General features: G+C 40.2%; 1 protein-coding gene across 1 annotated transcript in view; it reads right to left on the bottom strand.

Moving 5' to 3' along the window:
• LOC116994675 overlaps nucleotides 1-13968 on the bottom strand; it is a 58050-nt gene that overhangs the window by 20799 nt on the left and 23283 nt on the right. The window contains exon 6 of the mRNA XM_033056598.1: nucleotides 11285-11454. Within this exon, the coding sequence (XP_032912489.1) occupies nucleotides 11285-11454 (170 nt within the window). The remainder of the gene's footprint in view (nucleotides 1-11284; nucleotides 11455-13968) is intronic.

Below are 13968 nucleotides of genomic sequence, written 5' to 3'. Positions count from 1 at the left end.
CAAATGGCAGGGCCTGGTTGTATAGAACTTTTCAACAAATTAAAAAAATTAAACAAAACCCCACCCAAACACATCCTTTCCTCTTGAAAGCAAGCCCACAAAATTTAGAGACGCTTTGAAGCAAAGTCAACTTGACTTTTATTGTTCAGCAAAAATGGAGCACTCCTTTTTGGTCAGTCCTAGCAGTGCTATTACAGCCTTCTGCTGAGGAGCTCTCCCCACTGCAATTTAAAACAGCCAGCAAAGCATGGGTCTGGGAGAGAATCATACCCCATGCAAGGAGCACTGTAGACGTCCACCTTCCTGCACATCTTCCTCACCAGGTCAGGGTGCAGCACAGGCAGTGTAGAAACACAACCTGAGGGGTCTCCAGCAGCCTCCCACTGCCCACAGCAATCCCACATGCATTCCACTCCTCAAAACATCGTGTTGGTACATCACAGTGCAGCTAGTGCTGTCTTTTTAAGGTTTAAACCTTAATTAAAATCTTTTACTTAGAGTTTCCATATCTGCATCCTAAAATGTTTTTCAGTGGTGGAAATCCTGCCCACCTGATTTTTATGGATGGGAGAACGGAGAGCTCATTGAGCAAAATGTCAGTAGGACTAGAAACACAACCCAGATCTCTGGTCCCACCATTGCCATCCAGTTCTTCTCCTTCACAGTGTGGCTGCTGTGTGGAGATTCATTCCTACTTCAATATCTAATGCAACATACACCACAAAACAAGCTAAAAAATGAAGAAGACACATTGGAGATGAACCAAAAAAAAAAAAAAGTATTGCAAGAAAAGTTTACATTCTTTCCAGGCAAATTGAAATTCTGAGAGGTTTATGTGCTCCATGTTAACTGTAGAGAGATAACAGGGAAGGGAGGCATGGAGAGCTAAGTTAAATGAGTGCCCTTCGTTGGAAGCAAAGACTAAAGGAGATAGATAAGACCTGTTCTGAAAATTGCACTACCTGTTGGAATTTGTGTGACCTTGTCAAGGAGATGGCCACAAACCAGAAAGTAAAGTTGTGCCAAACCCTGGGCACATGGTAGTATTATTGATGGTGCATTCTGACAAAAAAATGCACCACAAACTCTTAGACTTTTTCAAAGAGAAAGAGAAAATGCAACAAAGCAAATCTTCCCTGACTTTCCTTTCAAATAGAAAATTAACTTACTGTTCACAAGAATCAAATTAAAAACTTAGCTAATGGAGTGTTTTGTAACAGAACTCAAACTCTCTTTTAAAACTGATACTGCAGAACACAAAGTGAGATTTACTTTAGTCATGCTACAGCCTTACTACACTGAGTGATGCAGATACATTTAGTGACAACATTAAAGGCTGATCATGTTGATAAATCTGTAAAGCACTGCATTGTCTCTAACAATGCAGTGAAGGCTGAGCTACCAGTCAACAGAGGAAGGTACAGTAATTTCACGATTATAAGCTGCACCATTTTGACTAAAATTTTACTCCCACCCCAGAAATGCGGCTTATACTCAGGAGCGGCTAATATGTGAAAAATTTTCTGAAATTTCCAACCCTGGAAGTGCAGCCGAGGTGCAGAGCCGAGCACCTGCCAGTAAAACCCGGGATTGCGCGATTATTACAAATTGGTTACTCTGTTGCACAGTGGGTGGAGGCAGGTTTCATGCCGGCAGCGATGGGGGAGGGGAAGGAGGTGGGGGCTCCCTCCTTCACGCAGCACAGCCCGGGGGAGAGGCGGGGGGCTTCGTGCTGCCATCCCCGTGACTCGGGGGGAAGGCGGGGGCTCCCGCCCCCGCCTGCCGCCACCACTGCAGGAGCCGGGGGGCTCCTTCCCCTCCTGCTGTCACCGCCGTGGGAGCGGGGGGGCTTCTTCCCCTCCTGCCGCCATGGGGCAGCGCCGGGCCGGGGCGATCAAGCCCGGCGGCAGTGGCGGCCAGTCCCGAGCGGCCCTGCCGAGTGGCAGTGCTGAGTTGGGCCACCTGGCCCCGTCGGCAGCCCCGAGTGGGCTGAGCCCGCATGGCCTGAGCCGAGCCAGTAAACCCCGCGATCCCATGATTCTGTTATTATTTGGCAACTTTGTTGCACATGGGTCCTCGCTGCGAACAACAGAGCGGCTTGTAATCAGGTGCGGTTTGTGTATGGACAAAGAACGAAATGTTGCAGACAGCCGGAAATGCAGCTTATAATTAGTGCAGCTTGTAATTGTGAAATTACTGTAGTATTCTGCTATCAAGGTGAATGCTTTTATAACAATATATATCAAATACACTAATTTTGAACAGATATAGAAACTAGACCCAGCTATAAAGTAGATGTGATAAAGAAGGACCTGAATTTCCTCAAAACTCAGAGATGTTTTCATTCAAGATTTTGTTCCAGGATGATAGGACTAACAAATTAAAAGAACTTGAATCACTTTGTTTAAGGCGCATTGAGAAAACTCTGAAGGAATGATTGCTGCAGAGCCACTCACCTGTTGCAAAACAAAGATTTTGCCTCTCCAGCCTCAAAACAGAACTCATTCTTCTCATTTCTGTCTTGTTGTTCACAGAGAAATCATCTGTACCCCTTCAGATGCTTCCTACTTCACAGTTGAGTATATGTAGCTTCAAGGTCATAAACCTTTGATATCCTCATTAAAATCTAGAGAGTAAGTGAATGTAAGGCCATTTATGAGAACATCTGAAAATGTTGAAAATATGTGATGCTGAAATGTCTTTTGTCACTGATTAAGAGACTTTAAGCAGAAACATCTTAGCCTGTTGAAGTTCCTCAAGTTCAAATGTCTCCAAATTAGCCTAGCTATCACCAGCTACTAAGAAGATAAAGACACTTTTGGCCTAAACACTAAGAAACAGCAGAATATACCACCAAGATATGATGGAAGACACTAACCACATTTTATTAGGGAATACGTTCCCTCCAGTATAAATCCATGTAGCATGAGTGATGCCAGTGAAAACCAAAGTGAACTATGCCAGTCTCTAGATCTAAAATGAATAGTTTACATTAACAATGAAAAAGTGTTCATAAGCCATGTAATGAACTTCAGTGTTTTACAACCTTTTTCTACTTTCTGGATACTGACAGCAAATCAGGACACAACTGAGGGGAAAGGAAATACCAATCAGAAACACTGATTTTTTTTTTTTTGTGGTTTTCCCCCATTCTTCTTCAATTTAAAAATGTTTGTCAATTTCAGCACACAATGTTTTTATTATTTGTAAAGCGTTTTCAAAGTTCCACATGAAACTTTACTCCTTTAATCCTCTTACTCTTCCACAAAGCAGGTATCCAATTTTAGGTCTGTTTTCCAGATAGGGAGAACTTGAGTCATGGCAACAAATTTGGTTGTTACAGCTGCCCAAAAAAATCATGTTCAGGTCAGAGGTTACAATCTATTTCATCTTTCTGAGTCCCGGTTCTTTTTTCTGACTGTCAGTAAAGCATTGCCTCACAAATCTTTCTCCCTTATAATTGTAATCAAAAAGCATAGACTTAATCCAGTAAATTCCATTTGTACTCCCTTTCACATCATCTTCTGTTTCACGTGTGGAGAAACGATTGAACACTTTATAATTAAGAGAAATGTTTGCTTTAAATCAGTATATGAAAATTAGAGAGATGGAAAAACACACTGTAAGTACAGTTTACTATATGACTGTCTTAAACACAACAGTGGCAATGAAGAATTGCCATGCCTAGTGGTTTTTCTCTGCAAAGAATAGACCTCCTCCTGCAAGCCCTCATCCTACTCCAAGTCTCTGCTGAAAGGAAATTGTTTCACATAATCAGCTGAGATCCTTCTCTGATTTGAATGCTGATATGAGCAAATGTATAATAACATCATATTGTGCTGACATATCTTTGAGTGGACATGTTGACTTTATTATATATTCTCATCGTAACCACCTAGTCCTGAAAACTGCATCTTGTCGAAGGGTCTGGAACAGTAATGAGAGAAACCAATTGTGCTAACAGTTTGCCAGCAGGCTGAACAACAGTGATGATTTTTCAACTTTGTACTAAATAAATAAGCAGGCATGTAATACAACTGGACTCTGTTTCACAGTATTTTAGCATCTCTCAATTTACAGACTACCTGGTTATATTTCCCACTAATAAACTGATGTGAACTCCAAAGCCCTTAAAAGTCAGGTTACACATGAAAAACCCAATACACCTCAAGAGCAGGAGGTTGGACTAGACAGGCTCCAGAGGTCTGGTTCTTCTCCACTTGAATTAATCTGTTCTATGAAGTAAAGGTCAGATGTGCCATACAGCACAGGTTCTGCACAACAAATTCAGCTCTACTGCAAGACTGCAGAAGCAAAACTTTCCAGCATATCCTTTATCTGCAGCTCAAAATCCGTGTAGTCTATTAATGTTGCTATAGAGTAGCCCTGTCATAAAAGCTAACCAATGGTAGACTTAGCTACCTGTGACTACATTTTGTCTCCAAATGTATTAAAAGCACAAGTAAAACAGCCCTGGAAAAAAATCATTCTGGAGAATGCATGAGCAATTAAAACTTTGGTTTTATTGTAGTTATTTTTTGCAGGTTTGTGTCTCTATTCATCTGTAATGTTGATGTTTTCCTTAAAATCCTCATTTGAGTTCTGCTTTTTTAACAGGTGGTCAGTACTTGATGAAGTCTCTTAAACTTCATCAGGACTTAGAAATCACTAATTCTCTTTGAAGAATTTTTCCAATTGCCTCTGTTTATTGAACCGTAGAAATGGACTTCCTTACTGGAGTTTATAGTAGGATAATGAGCCAGAGAGCTGACCAGTCAGATTACCTTAAGCAGCAGCAAATGCAGTATCATCATTTACAGTAGCTGTAGGAATCATTGTTCCAGCTCAATAGAATGTCAAGAATTACTTCAGTTCTTTAATTGCCCTTCTGATCGTAAAGTGTGAAAGAACACAGTAAAAACTAAGTGAATTCATTTTTAGTGAAAAACATAAGAAATATGGAAGATTTTCATTACTTCCATTTAAATATTTACTTAAATGAAACTCTCATAATCCCTGGACAAAGCAATCCAAAAAGTGCCACAATTTAAAAGAGCAGCTATAGCTGTATTGGGGGTATTGTGACAGCACAGCAACAGACAATTTACAAACATATAGAACATCTTCTCCACAATTTTGCTTATGCTTATGCTAATTTCCATGCTCCCTCTTCATTTCCCCCTGCTCTTTTAAAAAAAAAAAAAAAAAATATATATATATCTGAGTGTCCAGAATTAATAAGGTAGGAGCCTTAGAAATTTGGAAAGGTCCCAGGTTTCCAACTGAGGACAACACAGAAGCAAGTCTAATATAATAAAAATACTTAGAAATCTCAGATTGCCAATCTACAGATTGGAAAAGTCCCCTAGCTAAATATGTGGTTTCTACATCAGAATGTGGGTGTGTTCAGTGGGTGCTCACACACATTGAGGGCCATGGACTCTCATTAAGCAGGAAATCAGAAGTCCAAGGGACAGAAGCCCAACATCCCAACCATTGGGAAGTTCAACTTTTGTTTTTTGCCCCCAAATATAAGTTTCTGTGATTTTTTTTTCCCAAGTCCAAGAGCAGGTTACCTGGTAGAACTATAATGAATTCAATGAGCTCAGCCTAATGATGGATTTCAAAAGAAAATTATGTGCTAAAGAAGATCGCCATAATTCCTACTATATAATGCAAATGAAATAGAAACCATTATACTAACTGACTGTAGAAATGCTTTGACAGTCAAATAATAAGTCTAGCATATAGGTAGCAAAATGAAGTTACCGGCTTTTAAGACATGGTGAGTATTAAACATTGTCAGCTTTTGTATTCTTGACCTGTAATTCTCAGGAAGGAAAAGGAAAATGAAAATGAAAAAAAAGGAAAAGGAAAAAATCCCCAATCCAACTGATCTGCACATGACCCTCATTTAAGTCTTGGTAGCTGTCAAAAAGTAAGTTTCTGCTGAAGAAAAGTCACATCCAACTCTGCATTGCTCTTAGATGTATATATTCCCACAAGGGTTATACTCAGAACAGACTGGACAATACTTAGTAGGCTAAAGCTTTGATGAGGTGAGGTCTGCAGGTACCATCAGGATACAAACAGTGTTTCAGGTCCTTTCCAACACAAACCATTCTGTGATGTGACTCTATGACAGCATTATCCAATGGGGTAGAACATGCAAGCAAATGTGCATTGGTGTTTTACTGAGGTCACTGAGGTCTGATCCCACTGTTTAAATTCATGATTGGAGAGTAAATTTGCCATCATACATAGTACCAAATTTTACCCTTGTTCTATCCACTATTAATGAAAGGAAAACTGATCTCTCCATCATCATATAAATTGATCTCTGTGACTTGGCAAGGAGTCAGAGCAGTGATGATAATGACCCAGTAAGAGTATTAGATCTAATACCCTGAGGCATTAACCTTTATTTAACCAAAAAGTAAATCTTTTGATGAAAGACAACATTTTATTACTATCCACCTGCAACAAATAGCTCATTTCTTACTACTATAACTCAGCTGCTGGTACTGAAGAGCAAAACTTGCACTTTACATTCAGAGGCTCTTGAGTAATTCACATTGAGGTCATGGATCAAAACTGATTATATACTGATGATGATCAAGTCCTGCCAGGTGCTATGCCCTGCGCAGAGAGGTAAATGTACCAGCTGAAACTGGTAGAGAGAGATGGAGTCTGTGAACAAATTAGAGGTCTAACCAAGTTGCAGGAGGAGGGTGGGCAAACAGGAAAGATGTTCTTGGCCTGTGGGGCAGTACTGGTCCTCTCAGTCACCCCATTATTAAACTTTTTCTGAGAATACCTACATAAAACTGAGTAGTCATTTTATTGTCTAAGTACAGAAATAGCTAAAAATTCTGAAGTTTGCATTTTACCATGGAATTTAAATAAGTGTATAGCGAGATTATATTGCCAAAAGTCCATCAAGTGCAGTCTCACTTCAGTCACCACTGTTTTCTCTCTTTTCAGCAGTCTGTCATGTTTTGAGAGCACTCCATCTTTAAGCAAACACAATAAGTCAGCCTTACTTCAGGTATTTCCTTGCATATTTCTCTGCTCTGGAAGATCAAGTTCCACCCATAAGCATGTGTCCCTGCATTGTCTCATGACAATTGGGTTTCTGTGGTGCTCTGAATATCCAGCCTTGGTTGTACCTCCTCAGTTTCTACCACAACAGAGCCCCAAGTTTTGATTTTCTTGCAACAGAGTTTATTTTTCTTTATTGAAAGCAAATGTCATTGAGGCCTTTGAAATCCTTGTGTCTACATGACAGGTCACATAAAACAGCACCGCTTTCCAAATTTGATATTCTTCAATGCATTTGTTAAGAGAACATGGACATCTGCTTAATGCTTTCTTTACAAGAATCTACCAGATCTCCCCTTATGCACTTCTTGCCAACCTCAGCTCTCCGTTTTTGCATTTACAAAACAGGATGTGAAGTAAGAAAAAACACAGATTAAAGTTCAAGAGCTAAAATCTAACATAAACCCTTTTCCCAAAAAAATATTATTTTGAAAAATGCATCTGCCCTTTCTAAGGCTTTGAATCATGGTCATATTAGCACACTAAGCTGCTGTTTAAACAAAAGCCACCCATTTTTTGTAATGCTACAAATCAAAGAAAAACAACAAACTAAGGGATAGATAGTTGATACATAGCTATCCTTTTCATGCCAAAGCCTCCAGCAATGCTCCAGAGTAAATCAGGTGCCTCATTGGAGAGAATTTTTGGCAGCCTAAAAAGAAACAGCAGCAACCCAAGTGTGTTTCTGAACCTCACTTATAAAACCAGTCTCACGTACTGTAAACTCTCACCTGGTATTTTTAACCCTTGGGCTCCCATAGTTTTTTTTTCATTTTCTCAAAACAAAGGAATGTGAGAGAGATGTCTGTTAGACTCCTTTACTCAGCCCAAGGGTTAATTATTCAGTTTTGTAGACATTTGAAAATATTATGCTACCTCTAATGGTAAAATTGATAGAAGCTTGTTTCAGGCTCACTTTATGTCATTATGGCAGATTAAATTAACTAATCATAAATTATGCTGGCTAAAGTACATCTGCTACTCACTAAACCTGCAGCGAAAAGGGAAGGGTTTTTTTTCTACTGAATAAAAAGTAAATGCCATGCACAAAATTAAAGACTTTTACAAACCAATAAACATACATTCAAGCAAGAACAGCTGGAAGCATCCCAAAGTCGGCAGCAAGAGATTCTGAGGACCATGGCAGCAGTCTAACAATGAACCTGTAGCTGCTGTGGAAAAGCATCGACACTGCAATGCTGCAGGTGTATATCCATGGATCAAAGAGTAAGGATGTCCATTAAAGAATAAAGAAGATCAATTAAACAAGAATTAGCATGCTCACATTATTGCTAAAGGTCTTTGAATACCAATAGGACTGTATGGGGTTGAGCGTGGCTGGATGCCAGGTACCCACCAAAGCCCTCTCTCACTCCCCTCTGCAGGAGGAGAGGGGAGGGAAAATGTAATGAAGGGGTCATGGGTTGAGATAAGGGCTGGCAGAGATTGTTCACTAAAGAACACCGCTGGCAAAACAGGCTAGAATTAGAAATGTTAACTGACTTTATTACTAACAAAATCAGGGTAGGATAATGAGAAATAAAATAAGGCCCTTAAAAACACCTTCCTTCCAGCCCTCCCTCCTTCTCAGCTCTACCTCCCCCCCACACCAGCCTGGGAGACTGGGAATGGGGCTTACTGTCAGACCAACACAGGTGGTTCCTCCCACTGCTCAGGAAGAGGAATCCTTCTCCTGCTCCAGCCTGGGGTCCCTCCCATGGGAGACAGTTATCCATGAACTTCTTCAGCATGAGAGCCTCCCGCAGCAACAGGTATCCACAAACTGCTCCAGTGTCACTCTTTCACACAAGGCAATCCTTCAAGGACAGTGTGAGTACCCCACATGTTCCCAAGTTCTACCAGGAAACCAGCTCCAGCATAGGTTCCTCTCCATGGGTCTGCAGGTTCCACCAGGACTGTGTCCCACAGGACCACATTCTCCTTTCAGGCATCCACCTGCTCTGGTGTGGGCTCCTCCCTGGGCTGCAGGGGAATCTCTGCATCCCCATGGTCCTCCATGGGCTGCAGGGGCACAGCTGCCTCACCGTGGTCTGCACCACAGGCTGCAGGGGAATCTCTGTTCTGCCATTGGGAGCACCTCCTCCCGCTCCTTCTCCACTGGCCTTGGCTGATGCTTGCAGGGCTGTTCCTCTCATATTCTCACTCTGCTTTTCTCTGGCCACAATTACAACTGTGAAATACCTTTTTGGTTTTTTCTTTTCTTTTTTTTTCCTATTTAAATGTGCTATTACAGTGGCGTTACCATCATTTATAATTGGCCCAATCTTGGCTAGTATTTGGTCCATCTTGAAGCCACCGGATAATGGTGCTGTTAGACATGGGGGAAGCTTCTGGCAGCTTCCCACAGAACCCACCTCCACCACTACCAAAATCTGTCCACACAAACCCCATACAATGGCATGATGTTTGCAGCATCTACTTCACATATCAGCTCTTCCATTTTCTGTTCAAAGGGACTGAATACACCATTTCTGTAGGTTTTCAAGGAAGGGATGGATATATAGACCACTGATCTTGAAAACAATACAGATTTCATAGGGCTCCTCTTCTTACTCTCTGTATTGCAGAATGCAGGTGTGACAGCTAATATACCGTGCCAGTGGGACTAAATTCCTTAGCAAGGCATGAAAAACTGAAGTTAGAGATGTGTGAGAGGAATGGACAGAAAACACAAGCACTCTAGACCTCTATGTTGCAAAGTAAAGAATGAGTCCCTCTCTGAAAACTCATGGTAGACCAGCTCAATCAATCACATTAAATGAGGATTCCCTTTCTTTTGGACCAATATAAGGAAGAAAAGCACTACTCTATTGCATTATATGTAAATTCACATACATATTTGTCAGTTAAAAAGCAGAATGTAGCTTTGGGGTGACCGGATACATTGCTTCTATCTAGGAAACAAACTCTGATGAACACCTCCAAAAAGATTCCAAGCAAGATGATCATCCATGTGACCATGTTTAGAGGTAGGGTAAACAGTTTCGACACATCTATTGCGTTCCTTCAGGAACAGAGCCTCACGAAGCTTTGAGGGCATCTGAATAACCCAAACATAGTTAAACTGTGAACTCTCAACACATTATAACCTTCTGGAAAGGTGCAGCACTCTCTGTTCACCTATTCCCAGGTTCATTCTCCATCAGTCCCTTGGGGTAGATGAAGTTCTTAGTACCATCTGAGTCCTTTTTCCTCACAGTTCCCTTCCATTTCACATTCTCTGAACAGTATTACCCATACCACTTCCAATGCATGATGCATACAGCTATAAAAAAAGTCACAAGGAATGAAATATAGCTACAGGATTTAGAGGAAAGCAGTAAGGAAGAGAATTGTGCTGCTCACCATCATGCAGAAGGCAATGATAAGGTTTAGTCCTGCAGTGGGGAAAAAAAAAATCTAAAAACTTTCCCTGAAAATAAAAGAAAGCTTAGATCACCATCAGTCACTGGATAACCTATTTTAAGCCCATCAGAGCCAGTGCGCTGTTCTCATGTTGCTAATTAAAAATGATAGATTCATCAATTAATCTCTCTTCCTGTCCTCTACTCTTAGTATGAGATTTTTCAAAGGGACAAATGGTCATTAGGTGCCCACAAGTATCATTTCAGCCCTGCAAACTTGTGCCTTTGTCAACATGAACCAAAATCTTGTCTCTTTATGCTATAAATGACAAAAAGAAAACCTTAGAAAGCTTTGCCACCCGGAGAAACATAACAGATTTATAATGGGGAAATAATCTTATCCTCTGTACAATGAACGTTGCTACATAAATCCTCCCTGGGCTCCAATCCGAACTTGCTCACTGATGAATAAGCCTCTGTTAAATGTGGCAGAGAGATATGTCCTAGACTTAGTCTCTTGATTGAAACTCAATTGCAATATTACTACATAGCAGTCAGAGATCCTCCACTATTTAGGAAAGAAGCCATGAAGGCAATCTATTTTTATTCACATTGAAATGGAGACAAAGATAAAGGTCCTGCTGTTAGCTTAGCGAAGTGCCATTCACATAAAGCATGCCAACGACAATGGTTATCGCTTCCTCTTTCAGTGTAAGTATCGCCAGGCAGAGAAATAGAATTGGGGTGTACAAGGTTAACAAGCCAGCATCATGTTATGAAGCAAGTGATAAAATTGTCTTATAGTTCTTAGCTCTGACCTGTTCCAGTGAAAAGCTGCCAAGCAGAATTATGTCATCCTGAACATCTCTCTCAAACTGTTCAATATATGAAGGAATCTCTTCATCTTCAAGCTCCCTGTGAAGGTCACATGCCTTACTGGAGCTGACAGGCATTACAGCGTCCGGAAAATCTTCACTGATGACACGGGCTGCTTGAAACAAAAGTGGCAGATTATCTCCCAGAAAATGGGAGTTCATTCACTGGTTTCTACCTTCTCAGTTAATATGTTTGACCCACCAACACTTTAAGTATGGAATAGCATCAGTAACACAAGTGACAGGTGCCAAGTGCCAGGAAAACTGTCCTCAAGTGCAACATCTGAATTCAGGTACAAATTTAGCATGTTCCTTAGGTACTTTTTGAAAGGCATGATCTACATTTCCACAGGAACTTTGCTCGCCTGTTAATCTTAAAGGGACTGGGATTTGGAACAACTTTGGCATTTCTTCCTAAGGAAGAGGAGTAATACCTGCAATTGAATGGGAGCTTTAGGTAAAGTCACATCAAGCATTTCATCCTCTTTTCAACTCACCCCAAATGATTTGATTCCTTCCCCTAGGTGTATGTGTGCAGTTCCTACCTAATTAATTGAGTCCAGTTCTGCTCTCACCCACACCAGTCCCCTGATTTCACTCCAGTGACGTATACAAAACCAAAGGGTATATGCACCACATAAATAAAAATAAATCCCATTCATAAAGTCAGCCTTAAGGAGAAAGTTGGTCCTTTTTCAATTTAATTGTTTATTCTATGTTTTAAAAAAAATAGATTTTCTCATTGATATCTGCTACAGTACTAATACTAGTTTGGATCATAAATAATGACAACTATTTTAGCTCATGTCTCCCCATTACGATCACAAAAAATAACAGGTATCAGATTGCTCACATCTATCTGCCTTGCTTCATATTTCTGTGTGTAAGCTTTTATAGTTCTCTGTGCCTATCTCTTAAAGAAATTGCCATATCTAGTTATTTACTTCTCTTTGTCCATCCTACGACATGAAAGCAGTTAAAAGAGAGGGTTTTTTCCTTGCTCTCCTTTGAAGTCTTTCATTCTCTAATGAAGACCAGAGAAGGAAAGATAAAACTAAGGCTATTAACATTTCCAGTTTTGCTCACTGCTCATTGTTTAATGACTTTAATTGTTGAGCCTCCCGAGTACTTAAATCACCTCGGTGCCACCAACACACAGGAAGCAGGGTGGGTTTTCTATTTAATTACAACAGGATACAATTCAAAATCATGTTGGGGGAAATGTACAGTAGATATAAACAACTCAAACCATTACCTTAGGGTACACATCTCTCTTCATGTAGCACTTTACAAACCTAATGAAAAGTGATTTGACCTACAACTATTAACTGCAAAAACAAAACAATATTTACATTTAAATTTGCTGTAACATTAAGGGTTTGGCTAGGAGAGAGGAAACCCAGGAAGCACAGGAAAAAGAAACATTGCCAAAAGCAGAAGATGGAGCATCACTTGTTCCCCTTGATGTTGTACACAACGGGCCATATGCTCAGCTGGTATAAATCAGCTGCTTTACTGCTTTCACAGGAGCACTGCAAGTTTACATCCTGGGAAGTCAGTAGATTCCTGTCTCAGGGCAGAGCAATAGCCAAAAAGGGAATAAAACCATTTGGTTCAGAAAGATAAATATGAAATAATTCATCAAAATATACTTTTTTCTTTTTTGTGTTTCCTATTTATGTGAGGAATCATATCAAATGAACTCAATTTTGGTGGAAGACATTGGAGTCATTAGAACAGTTTCTGTCTAAAAAGAGCAAAAGAAGAGAGAGAACATTTTCAAAAGCTTTTTCAATGAAGCAGCTGTGAAAAATAGAGCGATAAATTACAGTTTAGATTTTAAAAATATTTGATTAAAAGATACATATGCTCACTTAAGCACAGTTGTTCATTTGCCTGAATTGGAAACAAGGCGACAACAGGGTAAGTTCGGCTGATCTATTCCTTCTGCAGTGGCTTTGCAAAGAAGCTTCTCAACCTGGTCAGCATCAGGTTGGCCCTTGCTTGAGCTGATCCACAGGTTGAAGAATTGAGGTGATGCCCCAGGGCAACACTTGACCAAAAGAAAAGCAACCAATTCCTCATTGAACAAAAGTAGCCAGTGTTAAAAATTCTACCACATTATACACAGAGGATAACATGGCTGAAAATTCATTAATGGACTGATAAACTAATTAAAAACTTGCTGCTTGAAGTTGTTAGCTTCAAAAGTTTTCATTGCTTTGGATGTACCTAACCCTGCGAGTCATGCTTCCCTTGTAGCTTAAATCACTTCATCACAGGCTGTATTTGCAGCCGCTGGGCTGTAATTAAAACAATCTCTCCTGTATTAGCTTGACTATTTGTGACTTCGTTTACTTCTGTATTTGTCCATCAGATAGCAGCAGTTTATATACTGAGATGATAATTTAAAGGAGCACATTACACCTGAGGATGGGTTTGATGCAAAAAGCTGCAAAAAACTCCATCAGGAAAAACAATTTTGGTGACCTGGTCTAGAAAACTGTGTAGAAATTGTATCTAAAAGAGTTCAGATATGATGAAGGCTCATGCACCAGTTTCAGACAGCTACAATTCTGCAAAACTTGGCACTTCAATTTTTTGGTTCTTACCAAAGAGCAATAAAA

Source organism: Catharus ustulatus, chromosome 1 (genome assembly GCF_009819885.2).
Source record: "Catharus ustulatus isolate bCatUst1 chromosome 1, bCatUst1.pri.v2, whole genome shotgun sequence".
In the NCBI taxonomy this organism is placed as follows: Eukaryota; Metazoa; Chordata; class Aves; order Passeriformes; family Turdidae; genus Catharus; species Catharus ustulatus.
The sequence above is the reverse complement of the archived record's forward strand: the minus strand, read 5'-3'. Positions and strand labels throughout refer to the sequence as shown.